The sequence below is a fragment of the Phalacrocorax carbo genome, chromosome 10 (genome assembly GCF_963921805.1).
Source record: "Phalacrocorax carbo chromosome 10, bPhaCar2.1, whole genome shotgun sequence".
Lineage (NCBI taxonomy): Eukaryota > Metazoa > Chordata > Aves > Suliformes > Phalacrocoracidae > Phalacrocorax > Phalacrocorax carbo.
The window spans coordinates 17,129,636-17,153,497 of NC_087522.1; the positions used below are offsets into that span (position 1 = coordinate 17,129,636).

The following is a 23,862-nucleotide window of genomic DNA, read 5'->3' on the forward strand; positions in this document are numbered from 1 at the left end:
TTCCCTTCTCAGTCACTTCCATCCTCTTCTTCAGCTGCACCATTTGCTGCACCTCGGTGACCAGCCTGCCCGGTGCCGGCAGCTCTGCGGTGCCCGGGGGCCCACTGGGGCTGCTCGGCTGCCCCTCTGCCCTCCCCAGCCACGGCTGCCTCTGCCGATGGAGAGAGCGGGGCTTCCCCCCGGCCACAGACTCCAGGAGACCCCTCTCGTCCTCCCCGACCTGTGCCGGGGCCTTCTGCGGGTGGAGGTGCTCCAGGAGGCTGCGCAGGAGGGCTCGGAGGGTGCCGACTTGGGGGCTGCCGCCGTCGGCCGTGCCGAAGGCCATGTCTGCCAGCTCCACCAGCGCGACGGTGACACTCATGCTGCCTTCGGTCCCCCCCTCACGGGGGCGCCCCGCGTGCTGGGGATGCTGGCGGTGGGTGCCCGGGGCTGAGGTCACAGGGGACGTTACCGGGGGAGCCGCGGGGGTTCTACCCACGCCCCTTCCCTGGGGCGGCTCGGCGGGGGGGAGCGGGCGCAGGCGGCCGGCCGCGGCCCGGCGGGGGCTGTAGGCCCGCCCCGCCGCGGCACCGCCCGGCGCCCCGCCCCGCGTCGGAGCCAGCAGGTGCCGGAGCCGCCGCCAGGAGCCGGCAGCCGGTAGGTGCCTCCTCGGGAGGCCAGGGTTGGGCGCAGGGCCCGGCTGGGCCGTGGGGAGCGGTGGAGCCGTGGAGCCGGGCGAGGGCGGCGGCGGCGGCGGTGGCGGTGCGGTGCGGTGCGGTGGGGGAGGCCGGGCAGGCCGGCGGGCCGGCGGGCCCGGTCAGCCCTCCAGCCCCGGGCAGGCCGCGGCGGCCGGCTGGAGGTGTGGGGACACAGAGCGCGGGGGAGACGCAGGAGAAATGCAGTACCACCGCCGCTGGTAAGAAAAAGAAGGATGAAAATAAATCTCCTCTCTCTGAGGGAGGACCTGGCTTCCCCAGTCAGAGGGAAGATCTCTGTCCTCTGCTGTGGCTGGAGCATTTGTTGTGGAGACATGTGTCCCCGGGAGAAAAGGTACGGGTAGATGGTAACGTGTCCTGGGGAGGGGGGGAGGCAGCCCTGCTCCGGGACCCATCCTTAACGCTGTCAGCAGTGGCCACAAAACGCTGCAGGGTGCTACTAAAATCTTACAAAGCTTCGGCTTTGTATCCTCAGCAACGCAGGGAAGGGTTGGAATGGGAGGATTGGTAGATGTTCCGGGGGGCTGGAGCAGTGGGCACAGGATGAAATTTTGTCGGGTGGAAGGTGAGGTCATGTACTTGGGAGAAGACTTTCCACTGCAAGGCGAGCGCTCCAGCCCAACCGAGGTCGTACCAGCCTGCCGAGAGGACGGCTGGGAGCTGCCAGCAGGGCATAGCTGTGAGAAGAGCAAATATGATCCGTTACCCAGACAGATCCCTGGGAGAGGAGGAAGCCGGGCCTAGGTACAAGTGTGTGTGTTTCCAGTCATCTGAGAGAGATGAGCTTGGGCTAGAACTGCCCTTTCAGTGAGCAGGAACAATGAGCCCATTTTAGAGGAGCCGAAAGAAGCTCGGATGTCTTGACAAGCAGGAAGAGAGGTTACGATAATATTGTCTATCAGCATATTGACAGTGTGAATCCTGTGAAAGGAGGAGCGCTCATTCAGCTAATGGGTAGCACAGCACAACAATACCAATGAATAAATATTAGTGGGAGGCTGGGATGTCTTTAACTATTACAGCAGTAAGGTCTTGGTTCTGCCTCCCAAGGGGACTGGAGAGGCAAAAGGGTAGGAGCTGTTAAGACAGCGTTTAGTTGCTTTATGAAAAGCACAGTGGGTTGTGGTTGCCGCTAAATGGAGGGATGGGGCTTGGGACCCCGGGAAGAGCTCCAGGGCCATGCAGGGGAGTGGGAACAGGCAGGCTGGGATGGGTGCTACCATGCTGGCATCCTCTGGATCATCTGCAGGAGTCACACTCAAGGTTAAACTTCTCCTGGTCACTGTAAGCATAGGTGTGTGCCCCTTGGCCCATGGTGTCACTGGAAGAGTTGGTCAGAGGTGCTCTCCTTGCACCAGTGAGAACTGGTGAGGGGACTGGTGGTTGTCACGTTCCAGGCTGAGCCTAAGATATCAGGTGGTAGACTAGGTATGGCACAATGCTTTTAAGTAGAAATGTTTTAAATGATAATTTAAGTGATTTGGGGCTGTATGTAAAACTTGCTGAGAAACACTTTGTGAATACGCAAGATACCCTCCTGGTTGGTGTCTTTCAACCAATGTGCTTGAAATGGGGCTTTTGTTTCAGCAGAGGCCCTTCTGCTTTCCAGACTCTGTGACTGGAGTAGGCAGTAGGGGAAACTAGAGTGAGTATTATGTAGCATAACATATAACTATAGCATGTCATTCATTCATTTTTAGGAACTAAACAAACTTGGGTTGGTGTGGAAAGCACAGACTGAAAACTTCCCTCTCCCAAAGGCTTCTCTGTCTAAATGTAGCGATATCCACATGTCCCAGGAAATCCCTGGAAGCTTTTAGCAATGTACCTGCTCTGTTTTCCTTAGGTGTTATGCAAGGAAGCAATTCCTGCTTGGAGGCAGGAAGGAAACAACTTTAGGAACTGATACGAGGCTGTCTAGTGGTGTGGCTTAAGCACAGATGGGGGATGAGGCTGTCACAAGGGCAGGGCAATGGAGCAATGTCTTCAGATATCCCCTGAGTGATGCCAAGTGAAGCAAACATGTTCAGTCCTCCCCAGCTGCTGTTGTATGGACGGTGGGGCTGCGGTGGCTGTGACTGCTCAGGGCTGCTCTTAGGGAGATGCTGGGAAAGGGAATGTGCATGTTTGTATACTGAGTACCAAAAGATCTCACTACGGGTGTGACTGGGACAGTTAACAGAAAGGGAGCTTCTCTTCTGGAACCTGAGCACTTCCTAAGAAGATGGAAGACCGTGCAGAGTTTCTTGTGTTCCCTCAACAGGTCCTGCACCTGAAATTCAGTTCTGAAATTCAGTTCCTCATGTTTCTGTTCTGACTGGAGCTCTGTCTCAGCTGCCGTTATGACAGGAGGGAGGGCGTCTCCATCAATGCCTTGTTTTGGTTTATGAGCATGTTTTTGAAGCTCACTTCCTAATCAGTCATGCTTTCTGTGTGTGAGAGAACGTGCAGTGATCCAAAGCACAGCAACTGCTGTCCTTCTGGATGAAGCACAACTGGCAGATGCACTCTGGGAGCGCAGCTAATGCCCTCCTGTACCTGAACGGCATTCAGCCAGGGGCCAGGCTACAGCCTGTCCGCAACACCCACACTGTGTGTGTTTCAGGGGGTTGTGGGCCCTTGGCACAGTGTTGTCATCTGCAAAAGTCTTCCCATTGGCAGTGTTACTCACTAACACAGTGAGAGGAGGGATGAAAGTAACCTTATTATGTAAAAGATTATCTTTTTTTCCCTTTCAGATGTGATTTTAGCAGATATATGCTTGTATTTAAAGGATGTCGTTGATGCAGAGATCTTTCAGTATGAGGATGGGTGGCTTTGAAAGGAAATATACAGAGTTCTAGCATCTGCTCTGATCTAAGACTTATGGGTAAAGAGAAGTATGAAAGTAGGTGTTCCACATCTTGTCTGTGGTACCATTGTAAACACCTACATTTGATTTCTTATAACTGCTTTAATCAGAAAGGAATATCCTATGCTGAAAGAAACTAAATTTTTTAAACTCTTTTTAATAGTGTTTTTTGTAGGGTCTGCAATGGAGCTATGCATCACTTTTGCTGGTATTACCATGGCTCTGTACACGTGCTGAACATCAGTACTGTGATCATGTCTCCGTGTGTAGGTTCACATTCACTCAGCTTTGCACCAAGCCGAGGAAAAGATTGATGCCTGCCAGGTGAGACAAGCAGAAAAAAGTATTTGCATAATATGGAGATTAAAATAATAACAAAGGCGGCAGGACTGAATATACCTTCGAGCTTCTAGACAGGTATGCCAGCTTCTCATCAAACTGCGATGAGAAGGTGTTCTCCCAGACTGATCTGTACAAAGCTGCTGAAAACAGGGAGAACAGGAGAGCTGGAAAACTACAAAGAGGTGCTGATTTGCCTCATGGCTCTTAGCAGCAGTCAGTGATGTTCTAAAAGGAAAGGAAGTAGTCTTCCCTTCTACCTGATACAGTAAAAGTGATGGTTTGTAGGGGAACTTCAGTTGTACTGCAAATCGTTGGAGGTTTTTGGTTGGTTTTGCTTCCTGGACCTGATTTTGCAACTGTTATGCAGGCAAAGTACTCTAGCCTGAAACTCATTGACGCTCCTGAAGATTTCAGAGCAAGGCACCTGAGCACACAAGTTTGCAAACACAGATGTGTGTGTACCCTTTTTTCCTTCAAAAAAAAAACTTGTGATGAGCAACTTCTGCCTTGGGGTGTGATATTCACCTTGCTGTTTTCCTGTTGTTCCCAATCGCCACTCAGTATCTGTCTTGCAACTGGAGAGAAGCAGTGTGATTTTCATAAGCAGTGCCAGATCTTTGCATGCTCTGCAAAGGACATATTTTCTTCTCTGATCAAAGGGAACACAATTAGAACAGATGCCATAGGAAAACACAATCCATTTTCTCAACAGTATAACGTCTGTGAGGCAGGGGGAGCAAGGTTTTTACTTCTGGTGTGAAATGCTCAGGGAAATTCTTGACTGCAGTTATATTTTTGCTGTGGGTTCATTCATTCAGAGCTGCCTCGTGGCTGCAGTCTAAAATTAGTTGTATTTGTGGTGGTGAAAAAGGGGTGTTTGAGAGCCCAGAGAGTTCAGCAGGCCTGTGCTGGTCATAGATCTTGGCAGAGGATGGAAGTGGGAAGGCAGCTGCTTCATGCCGCACACTTCCTGTGTGAGGCCCCATTTTAGTGCAGCTATCTTTAACCTGAACTCTCCTAGCAGGCCTGAATTTAGAGTAAGAAGTTAAAAGAAAATAACCCCCAAAGATGGCAATGTAATTAGCATCTTAGGAATTGTGAAGAACAGTTTCTGGCTGTGTGTGTTTGATTTTTTTTTTTTTTACCTCTTAACATGATGAAACCTGAGATGATCAGAGAATGAAGAATTGAGCTGGGGCTTTCTGTGCAAATTAAGTAACATTTCTCTGTTACCTCTTGTGAATAATAAGGTAACTTTGCATTAGTAATAGTTATGTTTCCTTTACCTCATTTTTACATAAGAAAATGGAATAATACCCAGTTCTCTTAGAGATTAAGAGAATTTAAGGTAAAATGTTTGTGCTGAGATGGTGGTCCCTCTGCCCTGAACCAGTGTGCAGGCAGACATTCCCTATTGTGTATGTCCCTGAACCTTCTTTGATACCTAGTCTCTGCATTTAGAAAGAAAATCTCCTCTACCTTGCCCTAACAGGCTAGCTACCAATTAACAGTTTTGGAAGATGTGTTTTTCGAAGGAGCGTTCTAGCTTTAAGTTTACACACCTACTGTTTTGTCTTGCATTCCATCTTACAGTCATAAATTCCATCCATCACATCCCATGCTGTAGCTATATTTAATCTTTATTTACTTGTTGCATTGCATAGTGGCAGAAAAAAGAATTTTACTTAAAATTTGAACCATGAGAGCCTGTTTGCTTTGGGACAATTTATTTGAGGTCTTGTTCTGGGAGTCAGTGTGAAGGCTAGGTCTACGTGCAAAGGCCTTGTGTTGTAGTTATCTCAGCAAGTCCCAGAGCTCGGAATAGGTTGGGTCTGTGGAAGCTGTCATCTCAGCAGGGTGCATTTCCCTGCCCTGCCTGCAATGGGTGGTGGGACGCTTGGCGATCTGTGCAGGCTGCAGGGAAAGGCTCTTCAAGAGCTGCGGTGGGGTAAGTTAGGCTCTCTGAGCTTGCCCTGTGGTTCATACTGGCTCCCTGAAAAAAAACCCCAAAATACAGCCCACTCAGACTAAAAGGACTTTGCAGGTGTAAAAAAGGAAGGGCACAGAGGCTTGCTCTCTCTTGCTGTTGGGCTGCATTTGCAGACACAGGATGCTTCCCGCCTCACTCCGGACCTCAGCCAGTGTTGTTTATGTGAGCACTGGTGTCCCAAAATGGCATCTACTACATATATCTTTACAAAGGAAACTGTGACTTATGTCATTTGACAGTTGAATCTTTTACTGAGACAAGATGTGGTGGTTGAAGTGTTGTTACACATGACTACATGTTATCTGCCAGGGTCTGAGGATGATGCTCAGGGACAGACTTGGAGGGTCTTCCCACTTCTTAATTTTTTAATCTTTAATCTGACAGAATCTCACAGTGCAAGATAAAATTAATTGGAGAGTTTTTTTCCCAAACATGTTCTGAAGCAGTTATTTGGTTCAAAAGACGCAGCTCCCTCTCTAGCCTGTGAGGGGTAGCCAAGGAATTGTATTAAAAATAAGCCCTCGGTTGCTGAGAAGTCCCTTGTGCTTCCTCCCAGAGCCCCACAGCTGGAGAACAGGCAGAATTTTTAAGATTATGGGTTAGTGAATAATATTACTGTCCCAGGGAGAATTACTGAAAAATTGATTTCATTTAGGTCATGGAACAAAGATTGTCATGTGGGAAGACTTGAGCAAACCTTAACCATAGCCTGGCTTTCCTGGGGGTTAGACGGGCAGTGCTGAGGCTGGCTGTGAGATGGGAGTGCTTGTCTTCTGCTCTGCCATTCGCAGAGAGTCGTAGGAAACCCATCCAAGTTGCCCTTTACCTCATACCCTTCAGCGTGGGTAAGGGAAATGGCTCCTCACTCTCTACTAATAGCATCCCTGAAATGGACTGCACTTACTCTTCTGGAAGGCATCTGTCCAGTCTGTAAGTCTTTGTGATATTGGGATGCTAATGCTGTAGGGGAGCAAATAAAGGCAAAGATCAGGGCATAAATGGGGAGCAGTTTATGTCCTGGCAGCCGTGCATGGCCTGGAGAGGCACCAGCTTTGCCTGATTCAACCAGAGCTAAATTTGCCTCCCAGGAGCAGAGGGTTGACTGCTTTTTATGGCAGTACCATGTGTTTGCAGAGCTTTTAAAAATAAAGGTTGGCTAATATGTTCTGGATTGACTTGTTCATCTCTCCAAGACCCAGAGCAGCTGCTGTCCATGTTTCGTCTCCTTCCTGCTTGAGTTGTTTTGTTGTGGTTTTTGTTTTGTTTTGGTTTGTGGTTTTTTTTTTTTTTTTAAATAGCCATTACTCAGCCCTTCCCTGCTGCTCTCTGAATTTCCTGGTTTCTGAATAGCCTATTCTTGGGACAGCGGTTCCTGACAGATAGGAACAAGGGGGAGTGTTGTGTTGTTTGGTTTTTGTTTGTTTGTTTCCTCCTCTGGCCTGTCTTAATGCTCTGGTTCCCTCTGATTTTTTCCCATTGTTCCTGAATTACTGAGTTGTCCTAAATTGTTGGATGCCATCTGGGGCGTGTTCTTGCCCTTGTACAAGCCCAAGGATCCAGGCTGTGATCCTTGCACAGCACCAGCTTTTCTTTTGCAGCAGGATGATGGTGACACTAAGTGCGGAGTGTTATCCTGGTAAAGCTATGTCTATTGTAATGCTTTAAAAACACTTGTTTTAGCCCCTCTGATCCCAAGGGGCAGTGCTTGGCTTTCCAGTGGTCTGCCTTGCAAGGGGTAGATACAGGTGAGGACCACTTCTCCATGCTGTGCCCGTATGACACAGGTGATGCGGTGACTCTCATTGCAGAGCTAAGAGACAGCCCACTCCAAATGGCTAAGCGTGACTTTGGATGTGTGCTGCCTCTGTGCTTACTTTCACAAGTAAGGGGAAAATATGATCTAGAATTTAAAAACAATGAAAAAAGCTTTCTGATTGCTTAATTAGTTATTGCCCAACCCCTGACCCCCGCACCCCACCTCAGATGGCAGAGGCTGGAAATGTGAAGGAGCTGGGAATCTGAAGGATGCTTTCTCTGAAATGCTTCATGATGCAGTTACACAGCTTCTTAACACAGAGGGCTTTTGAATTTCTTCTGAAGTTTATTCCTCTGTAGTGTGGGCTGGGGAAGGTCACCCTCCAGTGGCAGGTAGCACACCCCGGGCTAGGTGTGCTGGCTACCACTCTTGCTATGCAGATGGGCAGTTGGAAGTGGACATGTCTAATACGGAACAATCTTTGTTGGGTTTTAGTTTTATTAAAAGCACATCTTTTTCTGTCAAGACACAGTTGTATGTGAGGAGGTAGTAGCCTGAGCTGTTGTATATTTTGCCTTGAAAACACAGTTGGCTTTAAAAAAAAAACAACACCAGAAAAACAGAGGCAGTCTATGTTTTCTCCAACAAAAGTACTAGAGGACTCAAAAGACAAGGGTAGTGTTCTTCTTTAGCATCCCTCCACGTTTTTGGATATGCTGTAGTGTTGTTAAGCCAACCAAGATAAAAGCTTTTCTGTGCAAGGAGGCTTTGAGAACATTTGCTGCCAGATTAAATTAGCCCTTCTGAGAATAAATTCGTCGTTGTGATATAGGCAGCCCCGCTTAATGCAGCTGTAAAATCCATGCATGCTAGTACCCACAGCAGATAACTTAAATGATAGATGTGATAGCTATGTTTGGGGTAGTGCTGTTAACTTGAGATCAGATTTCTAGCTGCTGATGGATGAAAATCAGTCCACTGAATTTTATTATTTCTCCAAATAAGAAGCAGGCCACCCTTTTAATAGAGGGAAAGGAACACCTGGGGTTCAGTGCAGCTTCATTTTGGGAGGAAATAATGGACTAAAGCCAACACTGTACCCCTGCTGCAGTGACTTTCTGACCTGGGATGCTTTTGAAGTCCTTGGGGGTCCCAGTCACCCAATGCATGGCAGAAGGGGAGCGTCGGAATCTTGCCTTGGAGGGGAGGAAGTCAGCCATGATGGGATTTCCATGCTGCTGCCAACTCATTTGGGATTGTGTTTTTAACTGGCCACTGGCTAAATAGCTGCTGCTAGTGTGTGTGTGCTGCCTTTTCTTAAAGGCATGTTCAGTTTGTCTTCTAATTAATGGTGCTTTTATTCTGCTTTATGGTATATAAGGAAGCGCTCACAGGAGGCATGGGTGTGTGCTGAAGGCTCAATTTGTTCTTCCTACCTGCTCTGCTGTGACCATTCAGCTCCTCCAAAACCTTAATTGAGCAAGAGAGTGAAGTTGGGACTAGAGACCATTTCCATTGCCATTGAATATCAACTCTTCCCCTGGGCTTGTAGGTTTTCCACGGAGACGTCATCTGGAACATATTTGCCTTTTGGGAATGGAGGTTCCCCCAAAGTTTGTGGCTTCAAGCTACAGGTATTGTTATTTTAGCCTTTCAGACTCTCTGGGGTGTCATGATTCAGGATGCATTAGCATGGTGCGAGCTCAGTTCTGAGCTGGCTGCTGGGGTATTCTGATGAGAGAGAAAACAATTCCCAGGTCATTTAGTGTTGTAGCTGTGTGAGCCACTCTGTCTTCATTGGGCTCAGGAGAGGATTTCAGTCCTGAATCCTCCAGAGCACCTGAGCTATCTACGTGCCCTGAGGGCATCTTGGTGTTATGCTCCTGAATTTTCACCAGTCTCATCCCCTGCTGTGAGAGCAGTGACCCAGCCTTAGGACTGTTGGAAACCCTCTGACCAGTGATGCTTTTAATTTAACGGTAAAGGAGTGAGGTGTTCCCTTGACAGAAAGGCAGAGAAAGGGTTTAGAAAAGCTTAGAACAGGGACTTGAGAAGGTGCGTTGCTGTGCATTAGGGTTGCTTTGCATCCAGCTGCTGTGTCTAGATTTTTAGCTAAAGGTCTCCTGCTTGCTTTGTTAGCAGTTCTGGAGTCGGTGTGGCTTGTATCCAGGTGATGTCCCACATGTACCAAAACTAGGATGGTGCCTGGAACTGTGGCCTGGAGAGGTATGAGGACATCATCTCTCTTCCTTCATCCTTGTTTTCAAAGGGAATACAGCTCTGTGCGCCCGCTTGCAGATCTTGCTGAACTTGGCTAGCTGATTTGTATCTTGATCAATGTTCTTGTCAGATCTGCTTATGTTTAAGTGAGCCAGGCTAATGATGTGGCTTTGCATGTCTGTTGTCTCCCCTGGCAGGACTGCTGTGTTTTGCCTCTGAGCAGGCAGTAATGGCAGATGAGGTTCATGGGGAAGCAGCTTTGGTGTGACCTGAGGGACAGATCGTTATGTGGCTTTGTTCAGCAGATAACAACAGAGTTTTGGGGAAGGGGCTACGAAGGGGTTGGCAGGAACTTGGTGCTGCAAACTGAACCCAAAGTTACAAAATACTTTGGAGTGAAAATTACTTCCCTGGCTTGGGAAGTCAGTGCAGACTAGCCAAGTCTGGCTGGAACTGGAGGGAGGAATGGGACCGGCAGGAGCTGTGTGTGACTCGGGTGTGTCCCAGTGCTCCCTCTGAGCCACTGTGGTGCTGCTGGAGATGACCCAGCACTGGGCACACTCAGTGGCTGTTGATTAACCCAGGGGGTTTCCTCTTCTGTGAGCTGGGAGATTGTCATCGTTCTTTGAGCAGCCCAGATGAGCTGGGCTTGGGAGCAGGGGAGTGCAGGGTACCCTCTTCCTGTCAAACTGACAGGGGATGAGCAAGCCCCACGCTAGCAGGGCCCTGGGCCACCCCGAGAGAGGTCCTGGTCTGGAAATGGGAAGGTCTGGTCATACTATGGGAGCAAGAAGGTGAGTGTGATAACATGGGCGGCCTCATCATAGAGTTCCTCCAGTGCACATGTCTCTGGATGTGGATTGGTCCTTCTTGTTGGCCATAGGGCTTGAGCGAGATCTCAGACCTTACACACACACTCCTACTTAACCACAAACCATGCTTCTTTGTAAAGAGTGAGCCATGGCCTTAAATAAAACTGAGGGACATAGAGTGCTTCTCACTAGTCCTCAGGAAAAAAAGTAAGGAGACACTGTGCCTGTTGAATCTGAATGTCAGCAGCTTCTCTGGCGCCAAGGTATTTGTGAGGATAGAAAATGCTAATGTTGTTGGAGACTGGAGTCGGTCCTATAGCAAGCTGGTGCTATGCTTGGATAAGAAAACATCAGTACCATGACATATGTTTCGTACGTCTCTTGGAAGGAAGATGGATCTGGAATCACCACCAATGTATTCGAAATTATTTCATTGTGTTGCAAAATCTGCAAGGGAATTCTGAATAGGCTCTTGGGCTCTGATTAATTCTGAAACTGAATTGCAGCTACATCTCCACAGAAGTGCTGATCCTCTATGACTCTAATTTCCTCCTCCCTTGGAACTTACTGTGTTATTTAATGGAAGTCACACATCTAATCAGTTTGATTCAGCGATAATGTAGCTGTATTATTTTACTTTCTCTCAAAAAATTCTAGAGAATGAGGGAGTAATGAACAAATGGGGTGCATAAAGGAATAAAATATTTTTAGTATAGTTTTGGGAAGGAAATCTATAAAATACTGAGTTGTGCTGTGAGACGTAGTGGGTAATCATCTTGTATTCATCTTCTCTGTGTGAGAGCTGGGAGGTACCATTGAAATGGGCAGGCAGCAGGCTGTGACAATACGAGACACTTTTTTGCATAGGTAACTGAAGAGCAGACCTTGCCACTGCTGTCTGAGGCAGAGCTCAGCAATCTGGTGGGCTATGAAGGAATTAGGGTGGTCCATGGAGAAACTTGAGGCTATCTAATCTCTGAAACCCTGAGTGTTGGGAGCAGGAGGGACTGACGGAGGTGTGTGTCATTCTGCCTTCGTTTGCTTCCTACCTCATCCTTAAGCGTCTGTTATGGGCTGCCGTGAGAGGTGACCTGTGGAGCTGTGACTGTCTTTAATGCAAGGACCCGCGGAACTTCTGTCTAATCTCCTCTGGGACTTCCGCTTGCTGTTAAGCTTCTTGGACTGGGGGTTTGTGTTTGTTTAAACCAACAAACTGTGCCACAAGACTTGGTAAGTTTGGTGTTATGCTAAAACATCATAGTATCAGAGTAGATCTTGGTTTTATTTGCTCTAGATTATTGCAGGTTATATTATTAACATTATTAACTAGATATCAAATGAATGATGTAATGCAGTGTTTATCCTCTCAAGGGAAAAACTAAGTAGATGTGCAGGACTCCAGGCAACAGCTGCTCATACTGCTGGGTGCTTTCCCATGGATGTTATCAAGCGTTAGTTTGGGCTGTTTGTGAACTTCAGTGAAAGTCTCACGGAAAAGCTCTCTGGTTCCCCAGAGATTTGTCTTGCAGGCCCCTCCTTTTCTCATCTGAGTCTCTCTGGAACAGACTGCTAAGGTGCAGAGGAACTCGGGTTTGGTTTTAATGTTTCTTTTAAATCTCATCTTTGTATCCATGAGAACACCTGGTGTATTACTGTCTGTCTTCTTTTGTGAGGCCAGGTCCCCAGCTGGTAAGGTCTGAACAGAAGTCACCTCCTGAGTAGGAGGGGATGTATTTTCCAGGGCCAGTGGCAGCCTGCAAGGCAGCCTGGCTGCAGTGTGCTCTGTGCTTGCTCCGTGTTCAGAAAACTTTTGGGGGCTGAGGTCAGCTGCCCTGGTAGTCCAGAGTGCTCTGTGCCCACCTGAGCCTTGGCCGGTGCCCTAAACGTATAAGGGCTGGGGTTCAGGTTTGAAGTGTGGGGTAATGGCCTGTCCTCACTGGTAGGTCACAGCCCCTCTTGGCTCTTGTTGGATGTCACTGCTGGCATGGTGAGCTCTGCAGACACGTGATGTTTCCCACAGCTGTGTGCTGTGGCTTGGAAGCCAGCGGCACAGAGCAAAGAGCTGCTCTAGTTCACTCTTTTCATTTTGGCTGGTTTTTCTTTAAATGTTCAGGTTAACCAAGTCCTGGCAATGCTGTTTCTGCAGCCTCAGTGTGGAGAGCCAACAAGCACTTGGTCAGCCCATCTGGAGGCGAATAGCACTGGAGAGAATCCCAGAGGTGGCAGCAAGTCCTGACAAGCCTCCTCCCGCGTGTAACCCTTTGTGGGTGTTGTGGATAAACCATTCTTGTCTTAAGCAGGGGAATTTTGTGTCCGGTTTTCCTGATATCCTTACAGAGGGGCTGTGCAAAGCAGTAATTTCAGTCTCTGGCTGAGGACAGCTGAGCCTGGGCTGCGTTGTGGAGATTATCTGATTTGCTTTGAATTTAATGCCCTGAGAAATCTTGCGTTGGACACCTGGCTTCCAGTGAGGATCCTGCTCTTAGCTGATTTGCCTGCTGAGTTACGGTGGCACACAGAAGGTCAGATGACATGTCTGAGGTCCCGAGGTAAATGACTGCAACAAATGCTCCTCCAGAGATTCGTATACTGTAGAGCAGAGCAGGGAGCTTTGGCCATCTGACATAGCTGGATTGAATGGTGAGTAACCTTCTCCTCCGGCAGTCCTTTGTGTTAAAGGACCGCTTCTGTCCTGCTTTGCCAGTAGAACTCTCCCTCCCTGCACCGAAGGAAGAGCCTGACCCTCCTGGAAGGAGCAGTTTCCTGCAGCTGAAATCTGACTGCAGAAGCGTGGGAGAAATCTACTGTTCCTTGAGCAGCCTGGCTGTTTATGCATGGCGTGTTTGCGTTCCCTGGCAGCGGTGCTGCAGGCACAGACCTTGTGCTTGGGGAAATGCAGCTGAGTTGCTCAGAAAAAGAACAGACTTTTCAGTTAGTCTTTAACTTGGGTTTCCATCTGTGCCTTGTGCGAGTGTGTTGTAGGCATGCGCCCACTTGCTTTCTTGCCCAGGACCAGGATGATGACTTGAGGAGGTGCTGGTAGGGTTAACAGTGGGGTGAAGAAGGGGATACATGCCACCTGGTCAAGGATTGCCAGGGCATCCTCTTTCTAAAGGAGGCTGCAGCACTGTCTGCTGTTTATTTCTCCCTTCCTGGCTCTGGGGAGATGGCATGCAAGCTGGAGCCAGCAAACGTGCATGGGAAGAGGCAAGGCAGAGGGGGAAGTTTGGCTCGTTCAAAGGGAAAACATTATTTTTTTTTTTTGTTCCACATAAAAACCAGGCAGAAATAACTCCCGATACTGCTTTTTTCAGCAGGGATTGTTGCTATCTTTCCTTCCAAGGTAAGAGCTGTCTGCTGTGGATTGCTTGTGATGCTTTCAGGAGCAGTGGGAGTTGAGCCATGTCCCTGCAAGCTGTGTGCGAGCAGGCATGTGTGCGGAGAGGGCAGCATCCCTGGCTTGCTCTGTGGCACAGGTGTAACGCAGAGAACACGCTGCAGAGCATGTCCAGGCTGGGCTTTGGAGATGCTGCTCAGCAGTGCTGTTGTGGAGGAGGGCAATTGTGATTGCCACGGTCAGGGTATGGCTGTGTCCACATCTCATCTGACCCTGCTTGGTTCAGTTTCTTCTTGCTACCCCTAAAGTCCCTTTTAAAGGGTGACAGGCTTTTGGTCAAATGAGATTTTGCCAGCATCTGATCTGCCTTTTGTGCTCTCATGTAGCACATTTTTCTGCCTTCTTAGTTTCAGTATTTCCCTGTTTCTGGAGCAGGTAGAAGCCTGTGGCACACAGATAGCCTTCCTGGCTCGAGGAAAGCTGGGGTGGTACTGGACGCAACACTGTTCCTTTTTTAAAAGGAAAGAGGCTGGCCTCAGCAAGGGAGCTGAGCTTCTTTGGAACACTCAACTTTGCTTTTAAAGATGTATTTGCAAAAGCCTGGAAGCTGAAATTTGTGTCTGTTTGATGTGCAACGAAGCTGGAAGTGGTCATAGCCTTTTATTTATTAATTTAATTTTAGTGTGTTTTTTCCTCTTCTAAATATCGGAAGTTATTTTTTGTGGAGGAAGAGCTCCAAAAATGTGCTTTTGAAGTGCCAACATCACTGAACATGGTTCGGTATGAACAAATCCTGCTTCCTGTCTCAGTGGCTGGAGCCACTGCTCATGTAGGCAAAACAAAGCTGAATCACCATGGGTATCCAGTTATCAATTGCAGGAGGAGCAAGGACAACACATGCTGTGTTTCTGCTTGTGGGAGTGGATCTCAGCTGCGCTGTGAGGCTGACTCGGAGCTGCACGGGGCCAGCACTGCGCCATCAGGGTTTGCGCGTGAGTTAGACTTGCCACTGATCTGCTCTGTCTTTCTCAGATTTGTCTTACCCTTGGATGATTTTGTCCAGGAGGAAGCAGCCTGAAGCATACACGGCTGCTGCCAGGGCAGAATGGCATTAACAAACCAAATCTTGGGTCTCCAAGTACTGCAGGAATTACCTTGGCTGTCGTCCTCACGGCATTATCTATTCAATGTGTTGAGCTGGTGGGTGAGCTTTTATGGCATGTTAGCATACATTCAGCTAGGACCTGTCATGATGTTACCTGTTCTCTGGCCCCACTACGTGCCACGCTTCAGTTGATTTTGATGACATAGCTATTTGGAGAGTAGGTTGGATGGGCAGAGCTTTCCTCTTGCCATGTTTGAATCCCAGACTGTTTCCGCAGTGATGTAGCAGGGAGAAATACAGCCAGTGGGGAACAAGGAACCCTAATGCATCAGCTCCTCTCATTGCTGCTGTAAGTGGCTGGGAGAGCTTTGTGGCCACCAGTTTTGGACATGTCAGTAATGGGAACCATGGGCATTGGGGTATCGATCCCTAATTGACTAGAGTCAGGGTTGCTGAGCACGGGAAGGAGGTGGATTAGAAAGCCTTGTGTTTCTGTATGCAGTACTGTGTGCTGCCCTACTGGCTCTTTGGCTGCGCTCACGTCTGTAGAGAAGCCTCAGACAGACCTGTTGGGGCTGGGACCTAATGCCCTGGTCTGGGGGAATCCAGAGACCTGCTGTTCGTTCTCACCCAAAAGCTGCCTGAAATGAGACCCTGGATCGACCAGGGAGCCCAGAGCCAGCTGTAGGGGAGGGCACACGGGCTGAAGCCATAGCTTGGGTGGACCAAGCCCTCTCTGTTTTTGGGACTGCAATGGAGTTGTGCTTTCCTGGTTGTATGTGTCACGCTGCTGTGCCCTGGCAGGACTAACAGGAGTGGTGGGGATCTGGATCTTTTCTCTTTTATTTTCCTGCTAAAAGCTCCAGCCTAGCCCATGCGTAGGCTCCCATGCAGCTGTGGTTTAGTCCCTTGTGTCCACATCCAAGCCACCCATAAAGGCTACAAGCTCTGAGACAGTAGAGGAGGATGAGGGGTGACCGGGTGTGACTATGCAGTCCCATGGCAGTGCCACAGGGCAGGTGAAGCTTGCTGGAGCAGCGAGACCAGCTGCAGTCCCATCCATACTGCAGCAGCATGTGCCGGAGGAGGTCCCAGCATGGGCAATGCTTGCTGCTGCCACAGCCAAGCACAGCTTCAGGTTGCCGATGTAGACTTGAGGGAGATAACAGGCTTGCACTGAAAACATAGTGCAGAAATACCTCGCCTGCGCTCAGTGTGTTCATCCTAGCGAAACGAAGTCTCAGACAGGGCATGATGGCTGTTTACAGCAAGCAGGGAGCGAAGTAAAGCTGTTTGGGCTCGAGAACAGATGAGTGTAATCTAGCTACAAATAAGCTAGAAACTGCAAGGCTGTCAGAGCAGTGGGGGCCTGGAACAGGCTTCCCACAGGAATAGCAGGAGCAGGATGGCCAACACGCTGCTGGCATGTGAAGAGAAGTTCTGGGGTGTTGTACCCAGAGAGGGAAAGAGGGATGGGCTGCCCCAGCAGGTAACCTCTGTCCCCTGATCCTTGTTCTGCTTGGTGTGTCATGCTGCCAGCCTGTGGGGGCCCTTTGCTTGTCTCCTGCATTTAACAGCAGTGTTTGCAACAGTTGCGTGGTGGGTTCATCTTCTGTCATTAGTTTAAAGTAGAGGAGCCAGTAAAAGCTCTTCTTCCAGTTAAGAACTAATTTGCATTTTTATCTGGAAATAGCATCTCCTCTGTCCATCCTTTTACTGGTAACCAACTCCTTTTGAGTCTTTTGATCCTGCAATGGTCCTTGCTCCCAATGGACCTGCACTAGACATTGGTGATTCCATCAGATCTTGAACTTAAGCCTGGTAAACTTAGCCTAAAGTTTTTTTACAAAGCTCTTATTTTTCCCCTAGGTGTTCAGCTGGTCTATGAGCATGGTTAGTTCAGTAAGCCCTAGTGTGGATGCAATTACCACAGTCTTTGGGACTGTTTCTTCCTCCATGTGAGAACAGCTGGTTTGATCTAATCTGGTTTTGTGACACAGAAATGCACTGGTGATTCAGCTTTAATAAACCTGCATAGTTAATGTGGGACAGCTTTGTAGTATCCTGGCAGAATGGCTCATCTTGCCAGTGTGGGTGACTGGAGATCCTGGGGCAGAGCCCAGTCTGCCAGGGTTCTGTCCCTGGGAAGGGTGCTCCAGGCTCTGTGTGACAGGAACACAGGAGGTGAGCTGCCACCGGACTCCAAGTCTCCCCCTGTGGTGGTGCCGTGAGCAGAAGTCGTCTCTTTTGCAAGACAGAGGAGCAAAGTAAGTTGGCTTTGCCAAAAGCTAGTGGGTAAAACCATAAATGACCAGCAGCAAGAGTCATTGTTATGTGCTTCAGAGGATCATGTTTTGATGTAAAATACTGCTGTGGTTTTGATGTAAAATACTGCTGTGTTTTTGTTTAGTGGCTGGATCTTCCCAGCTCCCTTCCCTATGCCCAGATACCATCAATCTGCTTCAGCCCAGAAGGGCCCTCGTGGGGGGGCATGCTGCAGGCTCCCCTCTCTCCTGTGCTGGAGGGTGCTGCTGAGGGAAACTCTGCCTCTTCGCAGGGGTGCTGCTAGCTAGCTCCTGAGAGCACGGTTGCCTCTCTGTGCTGCCATACGAGAGGGAGGATCTGGGTTGCTTTGCTTTGGCCACATTGCTTTTGAGAGGAAATGCTGGAGGGTTGCCTGTGCCAGGGCAGTGAGTGATGTTCTGGGGTAGCTCCTGACCCAGTGTGGAGGGGAAGCCTTGTGCCCTCCAGGTCCCCATGGAGCTCTCTGTCGGAAATAGGCTGGGGCAGCTTTTGTGCTTCTCACACTGGGATAAAAGAAAGCACATGAGAAACAGCTTCTAAGTGGCTTAAAAGCAACAGGCTTTCTTTTCCTCCTGGGAAGGGCACACAGCCAACATCTTGCTCTTTACAGAACTCTCTTAATAAGCAGAATATTGCATTACGAATGACTGAGTCTGCCAAATACAAGCAGAACAGCTCTGCAGCCCCTGCAGCTTCCTTTATCCCAGTGCACGTGTGGCTCTAAGATCCAATGGCTGCGGCCCTCATGGTTGCCTCTTCCTGCTGGTCAAGGGAGCAGGATTAATTGCTGGCTCAGTCTCAGGCTATTGCTTTATCTGTGTTTCCAGAGCAGCTGGTGGAGCACGTGGGTGGGATTGCCTCTTGGTCTCCTCATCTTCTGAGTTTTCTTGCCAGCTGCTTTGATGACAGGGTAGTAAGGCTGGGGAGTGTTGAAGGATGTTATGTTACAGGAAGGCAGCATCTGAGCAGTAATGGGAGGGGATTACATTAGAAAAGCCGTGGGCTCAGCTGGCCTGCAAGGGCAAGGAAAGCTCCCTGGCTGGCCGGTGCCCCCAGGTAAGGACTCAGGGATGAGCCAGTTGGGCTGGGCTCATCCAGGAGCCCTGCAAGCATGGCGGCAGGAAGGTCCGAGGCTACTGGGTGTGCAGGGTGGGTTGGTTGGCTACTTTCAGAAGAATAAGTAATTTTCTTTACATCCCCAGTGCAGCTAAAAAGAGCACAGCCCAGTTTGTAGCTTTGTAGGTCACTGAAGGAGGAGAGTTCTGCAGTGCACTGCACTCCGGGTGCTTTCTTCCACCTGGAAGCGCTCCGTGCCATGGCAGCTGTGCTGTACCTGCTCTACAGGCTGGCTCTCCTTCCCCTGTCTCTTAAGGAAGAAATGGGAGAGAAAAGCAGGGGGAAGGTACCTCCCAGCCACCCCTGTATTACACTTTGAAGCTGTGTGTCTGCACCATACAACTTAAGGCCTCTGCGGAGAAATATTGGTCAGTAAATACAGACATCCCGGGGAGACTCTATGCTGGTCCAGGCTTTGCTCATCTCCTGGGGGGGATCAACATGCTGCTCTGTGATCAGCAGTGGGTAATGGTGCTTCTCTGCAGACTTGATTAGATTTCCTGCCATGGAGGCTGGCGTGCCTCAGGAAGGTTGCCCAGTGTGTGGCATTGGCGCCAGGGCTGGAGGGAGCCTCGCTGCCTCTCCTCCCAAAGTAGTGACCCGAGCAGGGTGCTGTCTGGCTCAGCCCTGCTCCAGTACCCCTTGGCGCTGAGCTCTCTGGGGCTGAGCAGGAGGTTTCTGTCGCTCCAGGGCTGCGAGGCAGCTTTGCCAGTCATGCTGGGGGGGGGTAATGTGGGAGCAGTGCCTGCTGCGGCCATCTGTTGGGGGTCCAGAGCTGCCCCGGTTGTGCCCGTGGGATTCTTGCGGGCTGGTTGTAGCCTGGGTGTGGTTTTTTCCTGCTCAGTCAGGAGCTGCTGGAGTGGGACCAGCTGAGAAAGCACTGTCCTCAAAGCATGCTGACCTGCCTTGAGGCGAGCAGGACACCAGCGGGAACAGGACAAGCAGGGTGACATTTGCTCCTGGCCCTTTGGGGGACAAAGGATGGGGATTTTGGGTAGCTGCTCAGCCCCTAAGGGGAGCTCATGCTGCTGCCTGGGCACTGACAGCAATGTCACTATGTCCCATGCCTGATGGCAGTCTTCCCAAACACCGAGTGAACAGCCTCCATTTGTAGTTCCTGATTTAGTTGTGTCGTACCAGATATAACTGAGCCAGAGTAAACAGGGAAATCAGGTTTCTTGATGTTGTTGCGCTTCCTTGGAGTTCAGAGCATGTCGCTGGGCGTTTTCCACATACCAGGGACATGTAGCCTTGTGCCTGCCATCAAGGGGGCACATGTGGGGAGGTTCCTGCCCAGACCCACTCTCCCCGTGCCTGCACCAGGGAGAGGAGAGGGTTTGGCATGGCAGCCAAGGGAGTGCTGTGGCAGTGGCTCCGCTCCATCGCTGTAACTCTCTTGCCATCTCCTTTCACACAGATTCAGTGGGGTGAGCCGGCTTCCAACCTCTGCTGCTCAGAATAATTGTTTTTCTTAGCTGTGTCGAGGCCTCCGAGCTCCTTGTTGCAAGGAAGAGGACAGGTAAATTTTAGAAGTAAATTTAGAGATGCTCTGTGTGAGTATGCACCCTCCACCTCAGAGTTTGTGCTCCAGGCTCAGGGGGTCCTGCCATCCCCTTGGGGCGCAGTGTTGCATGTCACTCTGCTAGGTGGAGTTGGGGGGCTGTGGGCAACGTGGGCAGCTCTTCCCTGTCTTTGGACCTGTAATGCTGCAGCCGAGGCGCTTGGCAGAGCGGCTTCCAGCCCAGTACTACCCCAGTACATGGGCAATGCAGCCAAGTCATGCTGGTGCACTGCTGTCACACTATGTGTGGGTGCTACAGGGAAGGCCCTGCGGAGCTGGCAGGAAGATGTTATGCCTTGGATTTGCTGCCTGGGTTGAAGCCTGTCCAGCTTTGGGGCTGTGGCCAGCCCTGGGCCCCTCTGTTACCTGCCACCTCCTTCCCAAGCACAGCACAGCTTGGTCAGGTGCCCGTGTGCAGCCACAGGCTGGTGTCTCTTGTAAAGGCTTCTGTCTCCTTGCAGAGCTGCCCTGAGCCATGTCCAATGACCCTCCGCCACCCTACCCAGGAGGCCCCTCAGCACCACTGATAGAGGAGAAGCATGGACCGCCCACCGCAGCAGGTACTTGGGAGGGGGATCCCAGCTGCTCTGGGGTGTTGGGGTGATGTTGCTGAGCGGGCAGGAGCCAAGTGAGCATGGTTTCCCTGGGAGGGCCCTGGCTGTGGCCTCTCCTTGCAGCTCTGCCGTACAGCATGCGTGGGGTGCAACAGCTGGCTTGCTCTGTCACTGTACCACCCTCCGGGGAGGCAGAAGGGCCCCGGGGAAGTGACAAGAGTAGAAAGCACTCCCTGCTCAAAGCCTGGCTTGGCTTATTGCTGTGGGTAATGGGAGGTTAATCGGGGCTGCTTATGGCCCAGAGGATAAGGCTGGGGGGGGGCAACCCCCTACCCCGTGTCCTGTCTTCCTTCCTTGCTGGGACCAACCCCCTGCCCCAGACCACGCAGCCAAGCTACCGTCTCCCCATCAGCTCTGCTGCCTCCTGGCCTGGCTGCTGACTCTGTGTTGCCTTTCAGATGGTGTCAACCCTGTTGTGGGACAGCCCCAGGGGGTTCCCATCCCCCCTCCTGAATTTGGGCCCCCCCCATACGAGCCACCCTCGCAGCCGGGGTTTGTGCCCCCCCACATGCCCTCAGACGGCTCTGGGCCCTATGTGCCGCCTGGTGAGTACCACGTGGGAGGAGGTGATGGGCAAGGACTCCCCCCGGACCCCGGTGCCCTGGGGGAGTGTGGTGGGGAAACCCAACGGGAGTTGGGGGCTGCCATTTGGGGCTCACAGGGGTGATCCTCCGGGTGGGGTGCACACCTGCAGCAGGGGTGGCAAAGTGCCCCAAGGTGTGGCAGCAGCACCTGCCCAGCAAGGATGTGGCCTCTCCTGCTGCAGAGAGCGACATTCACCTTTGCACGTTTCTCATTCCCAGCAGGTTATTACCCACCCCCAGGCCCTCACCCTGCCATGGGCTACTACCCTGCCCCCAGCCACTACCCCTCTCCTGGCGGCCACACGGCGACAGTCCTCGTCCCATCAGGGACTGCCACCACAGTGACAGTGCTGCAGGGAGAGATCTTCCAGGCTGCCCCTGTGCAGACAGTGTGTCCCCACTGCCAGCAAGCCATCACCACCAAGATCACCTATGAGATTGGGCTCATGAGCTTCCTTCTTGGCTTCTTCTGCTGCTTCGTGGGGTAGGTGCTACATGTAGAGCTGTGGCCTCCCTGCTGCCAGCAGCCCTGTGGTGATGGTGGATGCTGGTGGCCTTGGCTGAGCTGTTGGGCTGGTGGGGTGCTCAGCCCTGAGCTATTACCAGGGCAGTGGATGGGTTCCTGGGTGACAGTGCCTGGGGTCTGGGCTTCTACCGGGGAGGGGAAAGTGCTACCTCCAAAGCAGCAGCACACCCCAAGGTGCCAGGTGCTCTGTGCTGCTCTTTACAGCAGCAGGGGATCATGGTCAGCTCTCAGGGGCAAGTACTTGCCTCTTTTGCCTGTACCCCACACCCTCCTGCTTCCCTGCTGTCCCCAGCGTGTGCCCACAGGCTGCCTAGGGTGCCCAGCTCACAGCCCTCTGCCTCTTCCCATGCTCCAGGTGTGATCTCTGCTGCTGCCTGATCCCCTGCCTGTTTGATGACTTCAAAGATGTGACACACACATGTCCCAACTGCAAGGCCTATATCTACACGTACAAGCGCATGTGCTAACAGCACTCTGGGAGCCTGAGCCACTGGAATGACACCAGCCCCTCTCCTGCTGCCATCCTAGTCTTATGCGTGTGCATTGCTCCTTTGCTTCATCCTCCGGCGGTGCGTATGCGTGTATCCCTGGCTCCCTCCCACTCAGAGCTGCACCCACCTTCCCTGGGCTCTGTGAACAGTTGGATTGGAAACGCTGGTGTGGGCACACAGGGGAGGTAGGCCCAGGCCCCAGGTGCTCTGTGTGGGGCTGCCGTACAGGAGCAGGGGGCATCCCTCTGCACCTCCTTATGCACCAGGGCACTAGTGAAGCCCCACTCACCTGGAGCCACTTGGGGAAGAGCAGGAGCTGCTGCAGGCAGGGGGGCACTGGCTGCCCAGGAGGGGAAGGGGTGGGCCCTGAGCAGCCTGCAGTGTGCACAGGGGAGGCAGCATGGCCCTTGTGGCACTTTTAGGAGGATGCCCAGTGGTAGCTCTGGGTCAAGGAGACAGAGAAGGTAGGGCTATACATGCCAGGTTTCAGGGTGCAGCCTGTAGGCAAAGCCCCCTCCCAAGGAGCGGCAGGCAGACCCACTACCAAGCCCTGTGTGTGGGGTGGGGTGGGTGGGTGGACACGGCAGCAGCACTACACCCTTAATCAGTATCTCCGTCCTGCCAGAGCAGCCACCAGCGTCTGGTGGCCATGGATACTCCAGCTGCATGCACCACCTCTCAGCCCCTGCTATGGCCCTTTTGGGGAAGAAAAGCCCTGGCAGTTCCTCACCCACCCAGCAAATTGTTAGCAGAAAAAAAAAAAATGCATCTGGCATGGCGCTCCCTGCTCTGGCACTGTAGATTAGAGGCATTTGTTACCAGGCCACAGCTGGCACTCAGCTCTGGAGCAGACCCATGTCCACCTGCTGCAGAGCCACGTCCTGAGCCTGGCAGGGTCTGCAAGTGCACAGCGCACACCCTGCAGCACCATACAGCCACCACCACGGCTGCACCTTGTGGGGGTCTCTGTTGCATGTGTGTGTAGGGGTTTACTTTTAGCTCACATGATACTGGGCAGAAGGAAGCAGGTAGTAATGGGAACTGCCAGCAGCACTAGGCCAGACAAGGGCAAGAGCACCTAGGAGTCATTTTCTGCATCTCTGTGTCTGCACCTCCTCCTCCCACCCCTGGCCCCCAGCCCGTGCAGACAGGGCAGCTGGAGCGTGCAGCCCCCAGAGCAAAGCAGGGATTCTCTCAGGACACAGGTCTGTAAATACAGCCTGGCCTGCACAGGCAGCTGCTGTTTGCTCAGAGGTAGAACCATGGCACTAGTCAGTGTTTTTATGTAAATAAATAACAGACCCTGAACTCTGTGTGCATCTTTTTTTTCCCCCTGCTCCCAACACACAGCTGAGCCACCCCCAGGGAAGCTGAAGTGAGGAGGGATGGTATGGGGGCACAGTAGTCCCAAGCACAGGCAGAAGACCAGCAGCTTCAATCACCCAGCCCAGGGCAGCAGAGGCCCTAGGGCTAACAGGAGCTTTCCCTGCCCATCCCTCAGCTGTGCTGCTCAGGCAGCCCCTCTCCTTGTGCCTAAGCACTCCAGCAGAGGAGGAAG

The 23,862-nt window shown here is 51.3% G+C and overlaps 1 protein-coding gene across 9 annotated transcripts; it reads left to right on the forward strand.

Moving 5' to 3' along the window:
- Positions 1–509: 509 nt before the first annotated feature.
- Positions 510–23,612, forward strand: CDIP1 (cell death inducing p53 target 1). 9 transcript variants are annotated; one of them, XM_064462080.1, is made up of 6 exons: positions 510–636; positions 19,946–20,047; positions 20,551–20,649; positions 21,102–21,248; positions 21,507–21,771; positions 22,169–23,612. In XM_064462080.1, exons 3-6 carry the CDS (start codon positions 20,565–20,567, stop codon positions 22,278–22,280), a joined length of 609 nt encoding a protein of 202 aa, XP_064318150.1. In that variant the 5' UTR covers positions 510–636; positions 19,946–20,047; positions 20,551–20,564; the 3' UTR covers positions 22,281–23,612. The 9 variants fall into 9 exon arrangements, with proteins under 9 accessions (XP_064318150.1, XP_064318158.1, XP_064318159.1 ...); XM_064462088.1 differs by having other exon boundaries at positions 21,510–21,771; XM_064462081.1 differs by lacking the exon at positions 510–636 and adding an exon at positions 709–895.
- Positions 23,613–23,862: the final 250 nt, after the last annotated feature.

Coding starts and splice junctions, on each gene's coding strand:
- CDIP1 (XM_064462080.1), top strand. CDS start 20,565: ATGTCCAATGACCCTCCGCCACCCTACCCAGGAGGCCCCTCAGCACCA. Junction 20,650..21,101: donor TGGACCGCCCACCGCAGCAG/GTACTTGGGAGG, acceptor GTTGCCTTTCAG/ATGGTGTCAACCCTGTTGTG. Junction 21,249..21,506: donor TGGGCCCTATGTGCCGCCTG/GTGAGTACCACG, acceptor TCTCATTCCCAG/CAGGTTATTACCCACCCCCA.